Here is a 17,425-nt window from a genome sequence, read left to right on the forward strand (position 1 = left end):
TTTCGACTACCAAGATTACTAAAATCCATATAGGAAATGAAAAGTCCTCATTTAGTGGAACAACATTATCTTTCTAATTTATGAAGGTAAATTCAATTCAGGTCAAGAAGCATTTGCATTTTGATAGCAGGGAAGTTATCAATGGAAGTGAAAAAAAAAAAAGTTTTGAGGGTGTGTTGTTTTTTATTTTTTTTTTCTCTTTTCCTTTTCCTTTCTTTTTTTTTTTTTTTTTTTAAATGAGAGAAAGGAATGTGTTTCTTCAAAGGCCTTGGATAGTTTTCAAAATACTGTGTTATTTCATTTTGTCACTTAAATGATGCACCCTGCAGGCAAAGACATTTTTTCCACATAAACCTTCTTAGAGGAGTGAATGATTTAGTTTACTTACAGAAAACTACAAAACATTTTACAAGATAAACCCTATTACCATCTATTCCCCATTGTTCTGAGTAACGAGGACATAAAACATCCCAGGTAACAAGTCTGCATAACTTGCTAACAAAAATCCTATGGCCAGAAAAACAAAACAGAACAAAACAAAAGTAGGGTTCCCGATACCAAGCCAGAAGTACAGTTATCCCCCTTATCTGTGCTATGGTTTAACCAATATTTAGCAGTTCAGAGATCATAGGGTACTGACTGTTCCGCAAAAACACCTCCAGCAATCTGTGAGTGAAACAGTTTCATCTACTTCCCCCATCTCCCTCTTATACTTAGAAAAAAAAAAAAAAAAAAAAAAGCTTTTGACCTGCATTGTAGTATTGAGTGAGTGATTACTCTCTGCCTGGATCTGTGGTTTCTCTTCATAATTTGGCCACTGACTCTGAGCTGGACCCATTCGATCCTGGGATTTTGAAGCTGGGAATGTGAAATATTCTCTGGTATAGGTCTGTGTTGGGATAGGATAAGCTTCAGGTCGTGGAGGCAGAGTTTGTTCCTGAAAAAGATAGAATGAACATAAGATAGAATTTTCTAATCACACAGATCTGTAAAGAATGTTTTTCTAACCATGTGTTTCTTAAATGTTTTGTTTTGCCTTGTGAGAATATTATTTGTCTGGAATAGAGGTTTTCAAATATAAACTGTGGTTAGGACTAATATCTTTACGGTCTGAAAACAAGTATGTAATATTGCATAAGCCAAAGAAATTGCAGCTTCATGAACAAAAAGTAATCAAATCACACAAAGTTGTCTTAATCTTTCATTAAACCATAGTAAGTAAAAACACCACTCAGTCACTAGCGCCAGCATTATGTACAAATACTTGAGATACTGCTTTGATTCAAGCACACTGATCCATTGATAGCTAAGGAAAATTTACTAGCCAGCATTTTCTTGCCACTTCTGACCTCTGTACAAAGATTTCCAGTCGAGACTGAGGTTATTTTGGTGGTAGTTCCAGATGCATAAGCATTCTTTCCCCCAGGGCTTGGAGGCTGATCTGTTGGAAAGTTAAAGGAAGCATTTACATGCCTGTTAATATTAATTTACATAACTTAATGTAATAATAGTATTCACAACATAAGTATGATTTTTGCTTTGAATAATTCTAACAAGAGGCTTGCTCCAAACGTTACAACTACATCATTATTCAAACTTAAACTTAATCCTGCTTTTTTTTTTTTTTTTTTTTAAATTCTGTTTTCTTTTTAATCAAATAACCTTTCCCCTCCCCTTTGGAAATGAACAGCCCTTGAAGTCAGTGAAAAAGACATCTACCTCTATGAGAAGAATAATCTGACTTACTTGCTACATTGGGGCTGGAGCGATGATCGGCTCTGTTCTTCATTAATCTGTCATCTCCTGGCAGCTTCTTTGGTTCACTGTACTCCGTCCATGGCAGCTGTGGGCTCTCGGGTGACCCATTTTGCGTGGAGTTGTTATACAGCTCAAAACCTTCACTCTTTGGTCGGGGTTTACCTGAGCCACGGCGGTCAGAAACTGTAACAGTTGATATATATTTTCCCCCTTCACTTATCTTAACTGCTGTCTAGAGTATTCTTTTTTGAACAGGAGTTAGTTTGCATTTAGAACAAGAATTGAGTTTCTGGCATAGCAACTGATAAATTTAAAAACTGTTACTTCTTTGGATACACACTTCCTCTTTCTTATCAACTGTAGAGGATTCGTTTAATTCAAAAAAGAATCTTTGCTTCGAAATAGCTTTTGAAAAGATACGGCATTTGGAAAAGCCAAATGTGCCTTACTAAAAAGTCTCTTGGAGACTCACAGAGGCATATGGCATCTGGAATGGTGTTGTAAATCGTGATAATAGGGATTTATTCTTTTAACCCGTTCTTTCCTATATCCTATATATAGAAAAGGGTTTCTTTATAAAATTATTCTGTGTAAGAATTGTATTTTGGCTCTATGAAGTTCAACGATAAAAATATCGAAGAACTTCTAAGATTTGACATAGAAATTACGAGATAAACGTTCTGCTATTTCTACTTTAAAAGCTCAATAAAAACGTATTGCAAAACATGTTCCAGGGGTTTCTGGTTTTATTTTTCTCTCCTAGTAATTACATTACGCTCTCTGCTTACAAGTCCCACAAAGAGAGAATCCTTTATGAAAGGGATGGAAAAGCTATTGAAATTGTAACAGTGTTTGTATTCATTATATTTCATAATTAAAAATTATTTAAAAACCACGACTGTACTTTTTTTCTTTTTTTTAAAGAACAAATGCAAAACGTTTATTATACATTAGACAAATACAATTTTAAGTCTATTTAAAAGTCAGTTTGTCTTTTCACAATAAAAGAAATGCTTCCTTTCTATGCAATTAATCTTATTTTTTGATTTAATGTTTTGGTAAAATTTGGCAAATTACCTCTTTGCATCATTGGAGATGGCTGATTTAGCAGGGTTGCCAGACCATGGTATATTGCTCCTTGTTTTGCTACTTCCAGTGTTACCACTGAACCTGTCCTTGTCATAAGTTCTGCTGCCCTGCAACAGATATCAAAGCAAATTAAATAAATTCAAGCCCAATACTTCTAAGTTCTCCTTATTATAATTTTGTATGACATGGTTTCTCATATTTTTTCTAGTAATCTTTTCTATGACAAAACATTGTTTCTGACTAATACTTAAAATCATTATGAAAAATATATTAAAAAAACCAGATGATAAATTTACGTGCAAGGTTTTCTGCAGGTATAAGTTGGAAGCCAAAATATTTAAGAACTAGAGTAAGAACAGTTTGCTAAAAATGGGAGCCCCAATATGCAACACTGTATCTCCTACAGAGAAAGTAAAAACCCAATGTGCAAAAAAATGAGTCTAAGACTTTGTGCAATAGATTGCTCTGAAAGTAATGCCTCCTATTTATTTCCATGGAAATTACAACAAATACAAAGATCACAACATCACTATTAGACAGAGCACATTCACAGCTATAAAACACTATTTTTCAACATAGTCACCACCATTAACTATGAATTTCTGCCAGTGATGAAGAGCCTGCATGGTGTACTTGTAAAAATCTGCACCAGCAGAGGTGATCCACTGCTTCACAGCTGCTGTGATGCCTCACTGCGCTCACATCCACTTTTCCATCTCCAGAAACATTCAGCAAGCATCAATGAATGCCAATGGAAAAATTTTTTTTCTGCACAGAGGAATTTAATGACACCCCTTTGCTTCATACACACTTCCACGTCAGATGCCATTTGGTCAGACTTCTCTTCAGCTGCCATCTGTTGCACAGCAACAACATATAATGGAATATTGGTGAAAAGGCTCAGCCTCTACTGCCATACCACCAACATCCAACTGTGATGCTATGGGCCAACGCAGTAAAATAGGAAGCATTACTTTTGGAGCAGCCCTCATATTACTCTAGTTTTTTGTTGTTTTTTTTTTTTCCACGTAAAGACACCAAGAGAGAGCATTCCATACCTTTCCTGGGACAGCCCCACCAAGCTTCGACCATCCACACTGAGCAGCTGATCCCCTGCTGCCAGACGACCATCCTAATTACATATCCAGAAAAAAAAAAAAAAAATTAGTTCACCAATGCTAACTTAATGTAAATGCTAACAATTACTCATGCAAATTAGTAAACAAAGGATTTAGAAGTATTTCCAAATGACCTTTCCATCCTTGAACTTCTTATAGTTAAAAATACTACTAACCACATCTGCAGCACCTCCTTTCACAACAGACTTGACATATATTCCAAGTTTGTCTTGACCAGCACCCTACAAAGAAAGAAACATCAATTTATTTCATTTTTGCATTCCTCCAATTTTGTTCAAAATTTTACATGTCTAGATAAACCTCTGAATTCTCATTTTTTTATTTCCCCAGCCTGGAAAAAAAGACAAAAACCAGTAACATGGAAGAAAGTTAAGCTCACTTAAAATCAAAAGTAAGTTTTAAAATTAGGCTTCTTGAACCTGAAAACACTGCATGAAGTAAACAGTATTTGATCTTAATACAAGCTTGAAAAATAAAAAAGAAAATATATCAACTAAATCTTTTATCTTAGGAGTTTGTTTTAATCCTCTTCTGATGAGACATACTTTTCAATACAATTTTTTAAGTATACCTGTGTATTCTGTTCCAAAAGACTACTCTATTACCCTTGCTAATGCCCAAATCACACAAGGTAAAGTGCAGATTGCCTATTCTGCTTTGAGCATATGTGACAAAAAGGAACAGAAACACTTCTTACATTTATTAGGACTGTAAAGGACCTAGGAAAAAGAAGCAAACAGTGCTTTTGCTTTTAGGATAAACAAGTAGACATTGTAAGAATTTTAGAACTACCCAAGTCAGTATTTAAGCCCACTGCAGAAACCATGCAATTTTGTTCATAAAACAGCTGCCTAGAAGTATGCCACTAAATTTTAAAAGGATTGTTAACACTAAACATATTGCTAGACAACCAATGGGTCTGAGGCATGAGAACACGAGCATCTATTCAAGCCATGCTGTTGCATCACCACGTACTCAAATTTACAAGACACCACAGAGAAGTCTACATTAGTATCACAAACCCTTAAACCGTCACTTACAATGTACCACAATCATTTCATTACATACGATAGCAAAACATGCCAATTAAATTCATTTGCACATCACTCAAGGCACTCTAGAATTAATCATGAAGTTTTCGATTGAACAATTTTCAATGTAACGTTGTTTTCTGGAATAACACCCCAAACCGTTTTCATATTGAATATGCAACTTCCCCACTCTCCTATTTTTCCAACTCCTTTTCTTCTTTCATGAGCAAAAGGATTCATCACTTCCATCAACATCATCATCAAGTAGAACAAAAAGTGCAGATTTTTCAGAAATAAATGTTAAAGTTGTCTGAGAGGTGAAGGAACTAATTTTTTATTAAACCTTAACTCCAAATATTTTCTCAACAGCCACAGAATAGGAATTACTTTGAGCCCCACGATTCAAGATTGGTATTCAGCATGTCCTCATTTCTCAAAACAATTAAAAAGAAAAGAATTGAAAAGAAAGAAAGAAAATAATTAAGAATAAACCTGTAGCAAACAGCTAAAGAGAAGACACTTTCTGAATCTGGGAGGAATATGAAGGTAATTTTTTTAAAAAAAGATCACTTACTAAAAAAGGACACTATAGAAACATCCAAACAGCAGAATATATATATATATTTAACTTAATACCCAAAGAATCAGATGTACAAGTCAGAAGATAGATAAACTCAATGAAAACCAAAAATCATCTTCCCCAATTCAACTGTGAAGCAGATGAGGGAGGATGATTCAGGTGACAGAACACTTAGGCTTCTGAAAAGTATGCAACAAGATCTCTTATCAGGAATCCTTAAATTTTCATGAGATAAGAAAGAAGTTGTCCCAGTATATTATTAACTAGTTTAACAAAGGATAGGAAGCTTTTACTTTTTACATGGAATTAACTTGTTAGAGAAGCCCTAAATGAATGTGCTGTCCACCAGGGCAACCAATAATGTAACTAAATTTGTCATATAGAATACAGAAACTAGGTAAGTAAAACCGAGGGTTGGAGAGGAGCAAAGTGATTAAGAACTGGAGCAGGAATAGGGAAAAACATACTTTTACTAGTCGAAATGTGAAGTAATGCTCTGATCTTTGGCAGAAGCAGCCCAGAAGAGTTACCATTTCTCTTAGTTGGGAATTGCAGATTAAGATGACTGCTCTTTCCTATGCCACCAACCACTAAGATACCTGAAGGTAAGCTCCTTTAGATGCAAACAGGTTAAGGAGTCACCAGCAAGAGTCACCCACCTACTCCTTTACTCCCATGCACTGTGTGTAATTTCAGGAATGAAGCAACATTTCCTTGGAGGCCAGACTAACCAAGACTAATCAGAAGTCTTGGGACCCGGGAGTGATGTTGCTTTATTCAGCTCTAACTTCAAAAGCTGTTAACACGAATCTCACCTCATAAGGTTTAACGAGTCAGGCAAAAAACTGCATAATGCAGTCAAAGATTAAGTGACAAAAGCAAGCATTTGCTACTTGAAACAGCATACATGTTAATCCAAACAAGTTGAGATTGTGACTTCGCTAATCATTGATTATATCAGACATACTATATCTGTATGTTACATGCTACAAGTGTTTGAAATTCATCCTAATTTTAAGTTTTCAAAGCCTACGTGGCAAGCGCGTACAAAAGACACTTCCCAATTTTGCCAAAGCACATAGATTCTGCTCCTTAACAACAACAACAAACAAAAATAACCCAACATATCCAAACAAACTATCCTAATTTTAGCAAGTGATGGAGATGAACAGAATATCTAGAATGGAAGAAAATGTATCGTGAAAAAAAAACCAAAATAATACACTTTCACTGATGTAATTACACAATGGGATAAAAATGTCCCCATTTTATTTATTCCAGGAAGCTTAACCAGTTCTGGACAAAAACCTCAGAAGTCTCCTGGAAGATAATCTTATCCATGCCCAGGTTTACACATCATTAAGCCAGGTATGCACAGCCAACTGAAGTGAGAAACAGAAAAACAATTAGATCCAGCAACCTGAAGCCATGTATTTGCAGTAGACTTATCACCTTTATATAGGTGCTTCTTGTGTTTGTTTTTAAATCATCTTACATTATCTTAAGAAGCAATTTAATGCTTTAAAGCAGCATGAGTTGAAGGATGTTAACATACTGCACTTGCAAGTTTGGCATGCGCTTAAATTTACTAAGAGTATTGCTGCGGGAATTCCATGACAATAATGAACATCCTCTTGCATTTAGAAAGCATTTTAATAGATCTTCTAATCCTGCTTGGGAGGTAAAAGCAAACACAGGATACATCTGCATGCAGAAGTCTGCTCAGAATGGTAACTGAGGTCTTAATCCTAAATATAAATGAAGAAAAGAATGTATGGGAAAACATTTGTTTAAGTGACCAGACTAAAATGTAAAAAGTAAATAAATAATGCATCCTCCTCCAAGAAACAGAGCAAGAATACAAGAAGTACAAATCAAGAGAATAAGAAAGAAGCCGAGGTATGAAATACTATCAGTAAATTCTGCACTTAGAAATCACCAGAAGTTCTATTTCTCTAATGTCTGTTCATATTGCATCTATATGGTGGGACAGAAGAAAAAAAGACAGACAAGCTTCTAGAAGAGACTAACTTGCTGTAGCTACCCCCTTTCAAAAAGTTCTTATCACAGTACAAAAGCACATTTAGAAACATTCTACAATGTAGAGTTAGAAATTACAACCTGAAGATACAGAGTTAAATAAGAGCAAGGAAAAAAAAAAAAAAAAAAAAACAGTCTTATGTTTAGCACCCAACTGGACAAAAGATTGCTGGGTGTTTCACATCAGAACTGGTCATAGGTTGCATAGTTTATGCAAATCTAGCTCTCCATTTGAAATTAAATGAAAACTTCAAATTATGGAAGTAGCACTAATGAGGCTTACTTTAGTGTAAGCATAGTTAATGCTCACTGAATGCTCAATCATGTTCAGATGCGTAAAATGCACATAAGAAAAAATTAATTCTATCAAGAGAGACTTTTCTTTCTAGTCATTTTTAGTTGACTTGACAAAGGACATTCTTAAATCACTAGGCAGATCCTACATACAAATTGACATAAGAAATAGACACTTCATACGATAATTTAATTTCTGAATGATATAAAATACATAAATACTGTAATTCAACACCAAAACATAAATTAGATCAGAAAAGCACGTGATGAGCCAGTACCTACAGGTTATTTTGCTTACAAGTATGAGAGAAAAAATAGTAATAGCTATCATACAACCAGAGCAGAATTAACCAGCTGCAACTTGAGCTATCTCAGCAAATAATAAATTCAGACATTCCAGCATCTGGGTCCTGTGAATTCAGAAAGACTTTCTGCTCACTGGGACCAGGAAACAATCGTCAGTAAAAAAAATCTTACTTGAGAAACATCTATTTCTGTTTAATTACATACGTATGTAATATGCATATTGTTACAAATATGACAAATGTATGTTTATTGGTTTTTCTTCTATATTAATGTAGAAGAAAAGTAATCCATAAACAACTCTCGTAACGTTTAAACTCATTAAACTGGCCACATAGATCAGCCATACAACTGGAACATGCCAGACGGCACAACTAGCATATGAAGTAGGAGCTGGAAGAACAGAGATCAGATAGGGCCTTCCTAATGGCAACACCATATCCAGTCCCCAAACTGGTTATTCAGTCACCATGGAAGCATTAAAAGCAGACAGTTTTCCACCCCCACCCCCTCATGTTGCATTTGCCAGGATAAGCAGCTGCAATTTGACAGTGGAGACAACAGACAGCTCCTTCTACTGAGCGTCAACAGATGGCTAGGCCCAAAGCCAAGCACCCAAGCCAAGCACCCATGCCATGCAGGAACCTAGGGCCCACAGTTACTGAGCTGTCCCACCGATACCCCAGGCTAAAGGTACTGTGGAGCGGGAATGAAGGCCTGTCTGCTGACAGGCAATAACCCCTCAACAGTTAAGCAAGCTTCCACAAGGAAGCACTATGGAACATGGTGGAACACCACAATGAGCTGCACATTCCAGTAAGTTAGGAAGGTTCATGCTGCAGATCTGTAGGTAACTCAGTTATTTTAATACCTGCAATTAGAATAAAAGCATGAAGTCTATGACAAAAATGCTTATTCAGTTGTTAAAAGGACAGGAAAATTGTAATATTAAATAAATAAAGAAAAGTTATGCATCTGTAAAGCACACCTACAGGTACTATGCCTAACCAAACCGGTAATTCTTCAAACAGTTGACAGTAAGGTCTTGTCATTACTTGCTCTAAACTACCATTTGCCCAGACCTGTTTAGCTTCACGTGCCTTGTTTATCACACTCCAATATTATGAATGGTTTCCCATAAAAATTGGCAGAGTTGCATTTCATTAAAGACAAAAATACATTTCAATAACAGGTGTTTTTTGTTTTTTTTAATGTTATGTGTATTAGAATATAATTTTCTTTACAAGAATTGCAATGAAGCCTTCCTAATGATCTTTCAATACTGATTTGTTTTAAATACATGAATAATTAAATGTTTGCAAGTTTCACAGTTTGTAATATGAATAGGAATCCTGAAGTGGAGGAATCTTTACCCTCCAATTATAGTTTGACCAACTCCATTAAAAAAAATAAAGTTTGACCATTTTTTTCAAGAAAGATTCAAAGCAAGTGGCTTCAAATATCAAGACTACATAAAAACGTTCCAGATTTCTTTCTGCTCATGGAAACTTTTTTTTTTCTTTCTTTTTTTAAAATACTTCTTGAGATCTGATTGAATTTTGCATAAATATGCAAATATTAAAAGATTTTATTTCATAGAATCATAGAATGCTTTGGGTTGGGAGGATCTTTTAAAGTCATCTAGCTCTACCCCTCCTTCTATGGGCAGGGACACCTTCACCTAGACCAGGCTGCTCAAAGCTCCATCCAGCCTGGCGTTGAATGCTTCCAGGAAGGGGGCATCCACAGTCTCTCTGGGCAACCTGTTCCAGAGTCTCACCACCCTCACAGTAAAGAAAGTCTTCTTAATATCTAGTCTAAATCTACCCTCTTCCAGTTTAAAACCACTTCCCTTTGTCCCGTTGCTACCTGCCCTTATAAAAAGCCCCTCCCCCCCTTTCCACGCCTCCCCCCACAGCTTTCCTTTAGTCCCCCTTCAGGTACTGGAAGGCTGCTGTAAGGTCTCCCCGGGGCCTTCCCTTCCCCAGGCTGAAGAGCACCAGCTCTCTCAGCCTATCCCCATAGCAGAGGTGCTTCAGCCTCTTCTGATCATTATATTTAATTATTTAATAATATAGATAATGTGTATCTTAGAAAAAAACATAAAGATCTGCCCCATGACTATAATGTAGCTATCAGGCCAGCTATCAGCCCCAAAATCTTTTATCTGCCTACACCCAGAGCAGATTGTACTGATTTTTATCAGGGCTAATTTTCTGATTCCAGACTCTAAGGATGTTTACAAAAACTTACGAAGATCTTCTATGTAAACTTGCATTTAAGTTTATGCAACAGAATCAAGGTTCAGTCTAACCTCCCTAGCAAGTAATTAGTCCAGAAGCAATGAAATAATCCAAGCTTAGAAGCATTATGAAGAATATCAATTTACTAAACTATGCAGCAAATTAACAAATGTGCTCTCTAAGAGGCAAAAAGCAAAAGTTTCTGAACGCTTCTCCACCCCAAGCACTCATTTTCCCTAAAGCTGTATGCATTTTTTAATTTGCATCTGGATGAGAACAAGTATATTTACCTGCAGCATGCCTGATTCACTGAACTGTCAGTCCAGAGTTCACTGCTGTCAGTCCAGAGATCAAGCCCTGTAGCTACTTGGCTTGCCTGTAGTATTTGCAAGCTTCTTTGGACATAAAGATTGGAAAAAAAAAAACACCCAAACTATTTAGAGACTTCGGATATCTGTCATCATTAGGCAAAACACTCCACAGAGTGCTGTATAAAAATGAGGTGAAACAGCTTGCTCTATGTAAAGCTAGTTGTGGCCACAGCTGCTATGAGTACTCTGGCTTAAAAAGAATCTTAGAATTGACCCATGCTCCACATATGTAAACGACTCTTTTCTCCTCTTAAATTCTCCTCTGTGGTGGGGGGAAAATACCAAACATTTTCAGTGTTTGACAAAGTACAGTCACAAGTAGAGAAAATATCTCAATTAAACAAAACAGGCAGCAGAGATTCAGATAGGGACAATCAACATTATTTGCAGGCAAAGAAATATCAAGCATTTAATGTTTAAGAACAAGCCAGCTGCAGCTTTAAGAAGCTTTAAGAAGCACCAAGAATGACTTGGAATTCAGAGAAAAGCTAGCTTGCAACCTGTATAAACTGGACTCCTGGCATCCAACATAACCTAGAAACTTTACATCCCACATATCTACATGCTATACTTACAAATAGCCTCAAAAGGATTAAAGAGAAAGGACTGAAGAGTTTTGTTATTTTCTTTACTGGAATAAGGGTTTCTAGTCAAGTGCTCATTTTTGTTGTTGTTGTTGTTAAAATTAAAGAACATTTACAATGAAGTTTGACTCAGGTACAAAGCCTGAAAGTGAAAATGCCTTTCATCTTCCTAAAGGTTGCTTCTTCCAGGATACAAAACAACAAAGAACCACAGATGCTGTGTAATGGACTTCCTGAGACAGCAGCACTAGAATATATATGATTGTAGTCTTGCATAGATGTAGACTTTTTTTTTTTTCTTTAAATCAAATTACAGCACTCAGAATTCCTAATAAGGCAAACAGATAAAGGCACGCAGGCACAAACAGCTGTATACATTTCTGTCTAGCACAGAAGATAATTAATTTTCAACACATGATATCTCTGGAAATTGAGGGTTTCCAAAAAGTATCTTGATGAAAACCAAAGCAACTAAGCAAAAGCAACTGGTCTAAAGTCATGTTCTGAGACTGAACTGAAGTACACAACAGTTACTCGTAACTATTCTTTTCTCTGAGCTCTAAATGAAACAGAGACAGTAAGCAGTAGGTAAACAGAGAACGCTTTATACACTACATTCCTAACAGTCTGTGATAGTTTTATAAAATAGACCATCTTAACCATTTTTTTCTTCAATGAATGCTACAACTTAAAACTCATGAAAGCATTTTTATTTTGCTTGATCTTCAGTGCCCAAAATAAGGGTTAACTTTTTACAGCATGCTTGCTCTAAGTACACTGAACAGTGACACACTAAGGGCTGTTTAGCGTTTTCTGCCAACTGAGAAGTTGTATTGCACATTCCGTGACACTCTTCCCTGTTGAGGCAACTCTGAACAAATGCCTCAGCTTAATTAGGTCTGTGGATAAAATTAAGGCAGCACATAATGTGTGATCCATTTCTTGGAGAGGAGAAAGATAAAGGTGTATACACGTACACACACACGTGCACAGAGATACGTATGCATATGAACACTTTTTCCAAGTGACAGCTCTTAGCTCTACAGGTAAGGAGAATTTACAACAGGAAAAATACAATACAGTCTTTCATATAAATTTGTACTACATTTTCAGGTGGATAAAGCTTAATTCAGTATCAGTAGATATACTGTCAAGTACTGTTAATGTTCTAAATTTCTACCCCAAATTAGAGCATTGTTTGCATAGGAAAATTTCAGCATAGAATTAAGCTTCTTAAGAGTCTTTTTCACTGACAGAAGTATGAAATTTAGAAGTAAATACTGTAATAACATGTATTTAAAATATATTTTCTAAGTTATTAGAAAGACATAAATGAATGAAGTCTGCTAGAGCAATTCTGAGTTAAGACTATGTACACTGTAACTTTCACATTTTGCTATCAAGTACTAATACTTTCTATATGTAGACACAAGGAGAAATTGGCTCATCCATTTAAATTAAAAACAGAAGAAGAAAAAAGCAACAACAGAATAAAAACACCAACACACACAAACACCTAGTTCCAAAAGACATGAAGTGTAAATAGCTAAGTTACTTATTTGCAATATTAATATAAACATATGCAAGTGAACAAAAGTACTCGGGCTGAGCTGTGGCCTCAGCTAGTGAGAAGGAAAGTCCTGTAGAGCACAAGCTTTAGTTTTCACACAGCATATGAAAACATTAGCAACATTTTATGGGACTCCTACAATATATCAAGATTGAACCAAAAATCCCTCTTGAAGATATGAATCAAGAAGAAAGATGCAGCTTACTAATACCTAGCTGCTTATTCGTTCATTATAAAGACTAAATTGGCAGCTAATATACTTCCTTACTCCCATGGGACCAAGAAATCTGTGGTGGGAATGTCAATTAAATAATACATTTTTACTTTAAGATCTTCTTAAAAAGTCTGTTAAGGCAACATCAATCATTCAGACCACTGGAGTGAATTAGTATCTAACATTAAAAAAAAAAAACCCTAAAACTTCCTACTCAAGCGTTTCAATTAATTCACATTGGAAGAAGAAGCTGAAGATTTTCCTGAAGTATTTAGAATGTACAGACATGAGAAGGCTGTTACAAGGAAATACTGAAGTGTCTGAAATTTTGTCTTAAGATCTGAAACAAAAGTAAAGAGCTAAGGAACAGCTGGGGAAAAAAAAGCTGTCTGTACTTGCAAACTCAGAGTGAAGAGAATCAAATGTAGGTACTATGTTTTCAGTATGATATGTAGCTAAAAAAATATTCAATTTTGGAAAAAAAAGAAGATTTTAAACTTCTATTATTCCTATGTATATCACCTCCTAAACATATGTAGAACAAACTTTCAGGACAGTTTCATACAGACATTGATATTCCTGGTAGTTTAAAACCCTCCTTAAAATTAATGCTGCAGATCGTTAAATCTAAAATGATGAGCAGCTCTTTAGAAAATAAGTCAACTTACAGTGATTTTATTAACTCCTTACAGTGACTTTATTAACTCTGAGGAACAAAGAAGATTGCCAGATAATACCAATTATTTACAATTGGGAGGCCACACAACTACTTAGAAAAAAAAAAAAGTAAACTCCTTCCCCAGTCTATTGATGAACTGTTCCATTCAGTGTTCAAAATGCTTCTAATAAAAAGGAGCTTTCTCTTATTCTATTTCAGTAGGCGCTATTAAAATATCTTATCTTACTATCTTTTAAAAATACCTAGAAAATACACGCTGATCTGTATCCCTAAGGACATACACATGCATACATACCTTAAGGTGCATACACATTTTTAAGGAAAGTTTTTCTACTCTACTAATGAATTATGACACTAGGAGATAGTCATATGCTGTATATTTTTAAAAACTATTAATGAATATAAACAGCATGAGAAGATTCATCACCAAAATCTGCTGTATCACTTGCAGAATGCTGGAATTCTCTCTCTTGTACAGTCGCAGTCTGAACAGAATCTACATGCCTCTACTCTGTGAATGCCTTTGCATGTTCTGGTCTTTTCCGAAGGGTCTATAAAGTATTCAAATCTTACATTTACCGTTTAGGATGTCAATTTCAGTTTTTCCAGGTAAGACTTTTAAGTGGAAAACAGGCTTTTAGAGGAATCTGGATTAAAGCCAACTAATATGACAAGTAAACATATCACAAAAGTCATGCTACTCATGCTCTTCTACAGTAAAACAGTAATTATCACACCTGAAACTTTAAATATTAACAGTCACTTCCACACATTCGAGAAGTGTATATCAAGAACAAGCTTAAGATTAGTTAAGCCTTTTTCTTCTACGTTTTGGAAAATTAGGTATTAACATCTGACTGTATTTAACGGCATGCTACATTACATTGTTGCTACACGAGCAAATAAGTACTGGCAGGTTTAAACAAGCAAGAGAGCAGGAAGAAGTACAAGGACAGCATTTAAAACTGAAGAGAAAGACAGTCCCAACAGAAACCTGAACAGACTTACCACGGATTCTGTTCTTCCAACAACAGAAAACCACATTTTGATCTCGGGGACTACAGATCCTTGAAAGAAAAGAAAAACAATTCTCCTCTTCTCTTTCAGCCCTCTACAGCAAACACCGCTCTAGTCTGCTGGATTTTCCAAGATACCCATCAAGATAACTCCGCGCTGGATGCTATGACACAGTACAGCATTTATCAACACCAGCTATAACCAATACAATATTCAGACTCTTACGTAATCAGTTATGCTGTTCTGACTTTCATTTACTTTAGAAGCTTTATTAAACTTTGAAAACTGCTAGAAAAACAAAAAGGCAGCCCTTTTGTAGAAAAGACAAAAAAAATCTCCAAATTAAACAGGAAGTAATGTGCTGGCCCACAGATGGCTAAGAAGTCACATGCAAAAGCCTCCAAAAAGCGATATATTTTTAAAGTAAACTGCATGCACACTCTGCTTCCAAATCATCTGGATTTCATAAAAGGTTAACCGCAGTGTGGTCGGGAGTCAGGCAGCTTTTAACATCAAAACATCTTTCAGGGTTAGAGCAACCGAATTCTGCACACAACCTCAAAAAGCAATACTTTTCCCCATGCCCGACCCCTCCTACCAACTAGATTTCCATACTCTGATTACGAAAGCTACTGCTAATAATTCTACAGGAGTATTACTATAAGAAAATACGCAACACCTACCAAAGGGCAGAAAGAGAAGTTAACATTTCAGATCGCTTAACATGTGAGGTTATACAACTTAACACGCACACACCAAAAAATGGCGTATAAAGCATTCAGTTTAAGAAATGTTTTAAGGTATTTTTCCAACTTAAACAAAAAGGCAACCGCACACAACGCTGTTTACACTGCTCTGGCACTTAACAGTTGTTTCATAACTAGACTTGTTTTATCTGGTATGTATGCATACAGCATATATGCTTGCTGCGTGGTTGCTCAAAGGGGCTGTCCCGCCTCAGAAAGCACCCTTACAGCACAGTGAACAAGCTGATGCACAGCAATCATGCTCTTTCCGGCATTCCTGGCAGGCCTGTGAAACTTCTCATTAAATAAAATACAGATAGCTGTGAAGGAGAAGTAAAGCACCTCACCATTCTACCTGCCACTAGGCAGAAAAAGGATCAAAAACAGGGTTCCAGACACTCTGTATTCTTGACCCACCTTCCTTGTTCTTGTGTTCACATTAATGTGTTTGCAATCTGCTGGTATCACAAACTGAAACCTTCTATCCTAAGAATATGCATTCCAGTGCACTTTGTCTCCCTTCTCTGCTTAAATGTAAACGAGTTTTTCAGATTGCTGCCAAAAAGGAGTGACCATCACTTGGTAATTAAAAACGTTTAGTGTGAGAGAGGTATATAAGGTATAGCATGCAACTTCCTCTTTTAAAAAACTCTGAATTGGTACAGACACAGTAACCTCTGCAAACTAATAAAAAACCCCAAAGAAATATCAAATCATGAATCAGATGTTTCCTCAAAGATGAGCAGATTACCACACAGAGTCCTCTTGTCCATAGGGACAAGAGCTGGTAGAAATTATTTTTCTTTACACCTGAGAATTTTTCATCCATTTCTATAATACCAGCCACCCACATTTCAACCAGCTCTATACAAAGCCAGAGACATGTACCAGGAGTCCATTAAGGCACCACAGGCAGGTCAGCAATGACACATAAAGCTTTCTCACAGCATGCTACTGACAGCAACTATTTTGTCACATCTCAGGAGAAAAACAACTGTTTTCTTAAGCAAGTTTCAGAGTTGCACTTCACTCTTTGGGGCAGTGCCACCTATTGACCAACTACTGCATTCTCATTTATTACAGCAGTTCTGAAGCAGTCAGGAAAACAGGATTTAAACAAGTGTAATTGGGTCCACAGACAAACTGGGATCCTGTGCATGGCAGCAGTAACTGAGTATTTCTAAAATTGAGCATGAGTTTTCATTTCTTCATATGAACACCTGACAGCCAACCTTTTTCTATTACCTAAACCTAACTCTATCCTCATTTCCCTCTCCCTCACATTTCATGTATTGCACTCTTTTGAAGTTTAGAACATTTCAACAAATAATGCATCGGACTTCTTGCCTCAGCAAAGGAGAAAATGAAAATTTTTGTTTTATGCTGGTAAGAGACACATCACTTGAGATGTGTCGAAATAATTATTAGTAAATGTCAACAACATAATGCTAGAAAAAAAAAATATCCCCTCATTATTTCCATCTTCTCAGCATCATTCATTCAATTCTCTAATCTATCCTGCCCTGGTCAGCTTGAAAATAATTGATGCCTGTTTATTCTTCCCTAGTCTGCTGTATTTATTAAGTCTATTATAGGAAAAACATTCTATTACTTATTATTATAAGTACTGTACACCCTCTTGAAAATTAACTTATTTAATTACCAGTGCAACTTATTTCAAACACAGTGCAAAACAATTTTTTCTACCAATGTCCTGATGTCTTAAAATTAAATGAAAATTTCTATTCTATTAAAGATCTGCCTCCT

General features: G+C 35.9%; 1 protein-coding gene across 18 annotated transcripts in view; it reads right to left on the reverse strand.

Annotated features, from left to right (window-relative positions):
- AFDN (afadin, adherens junction formation factor) overlaps positions 1-17,425 on the reverse strand; it is a 111,620-nt gene that overhangs the window by 18,311 nt on the left and 75,884 nt on the right. For 17 of the 18 annotated variants that reach the window (XR_014882156.1, XM_085219835.1, XM_085219833.1 and 14 more), the window contains 6 exons: positions 4,142-4,207; positions 3,906-3,979; positions 2,836-2,954; positions 1,747-1,941; positions 1,350-1,441; positions 749-937 (listed from right to left, as the gene is read on the reverse strand). Coding sequence is in view for 17 of the 18 variants with exons in the window: in XM_085219835.1 (XP_085075961.1) it covers positions 749-937; positions 1,350-1,441; positions 1,747-1,941; positions 2,836-2,954; positions 3,906-3,979; positions 4,142-4,207 (735 nt within the window). In the remaining variant the exon portion in view is untranslated. The remainder of the gene's footprint in view (positions 1-748; positions 938-1,349; positions 1,442-1,746; positions 1,942-2,835; positions 2,955-3,905; positions 3,980-4,141; positions 4,208-17,425) is intronic. The other variant, XM_085219834.1, reaches the window with a different exon arrangement.

The sequence above is a fragment of the Meleagris gallopavo genome, chromosome 2 (genome assembly GCF_905368555.1).
Source record: "Meleagris gallopavo chromosome 2, MGAL_WU_HG_1.1, whole genome shotgun sequence".
NCBI lineage: Eukaryota > Metazoa > Chordata > Aves > Galliformes > Phasianidae > Meleagris > Meleagris gallopavo.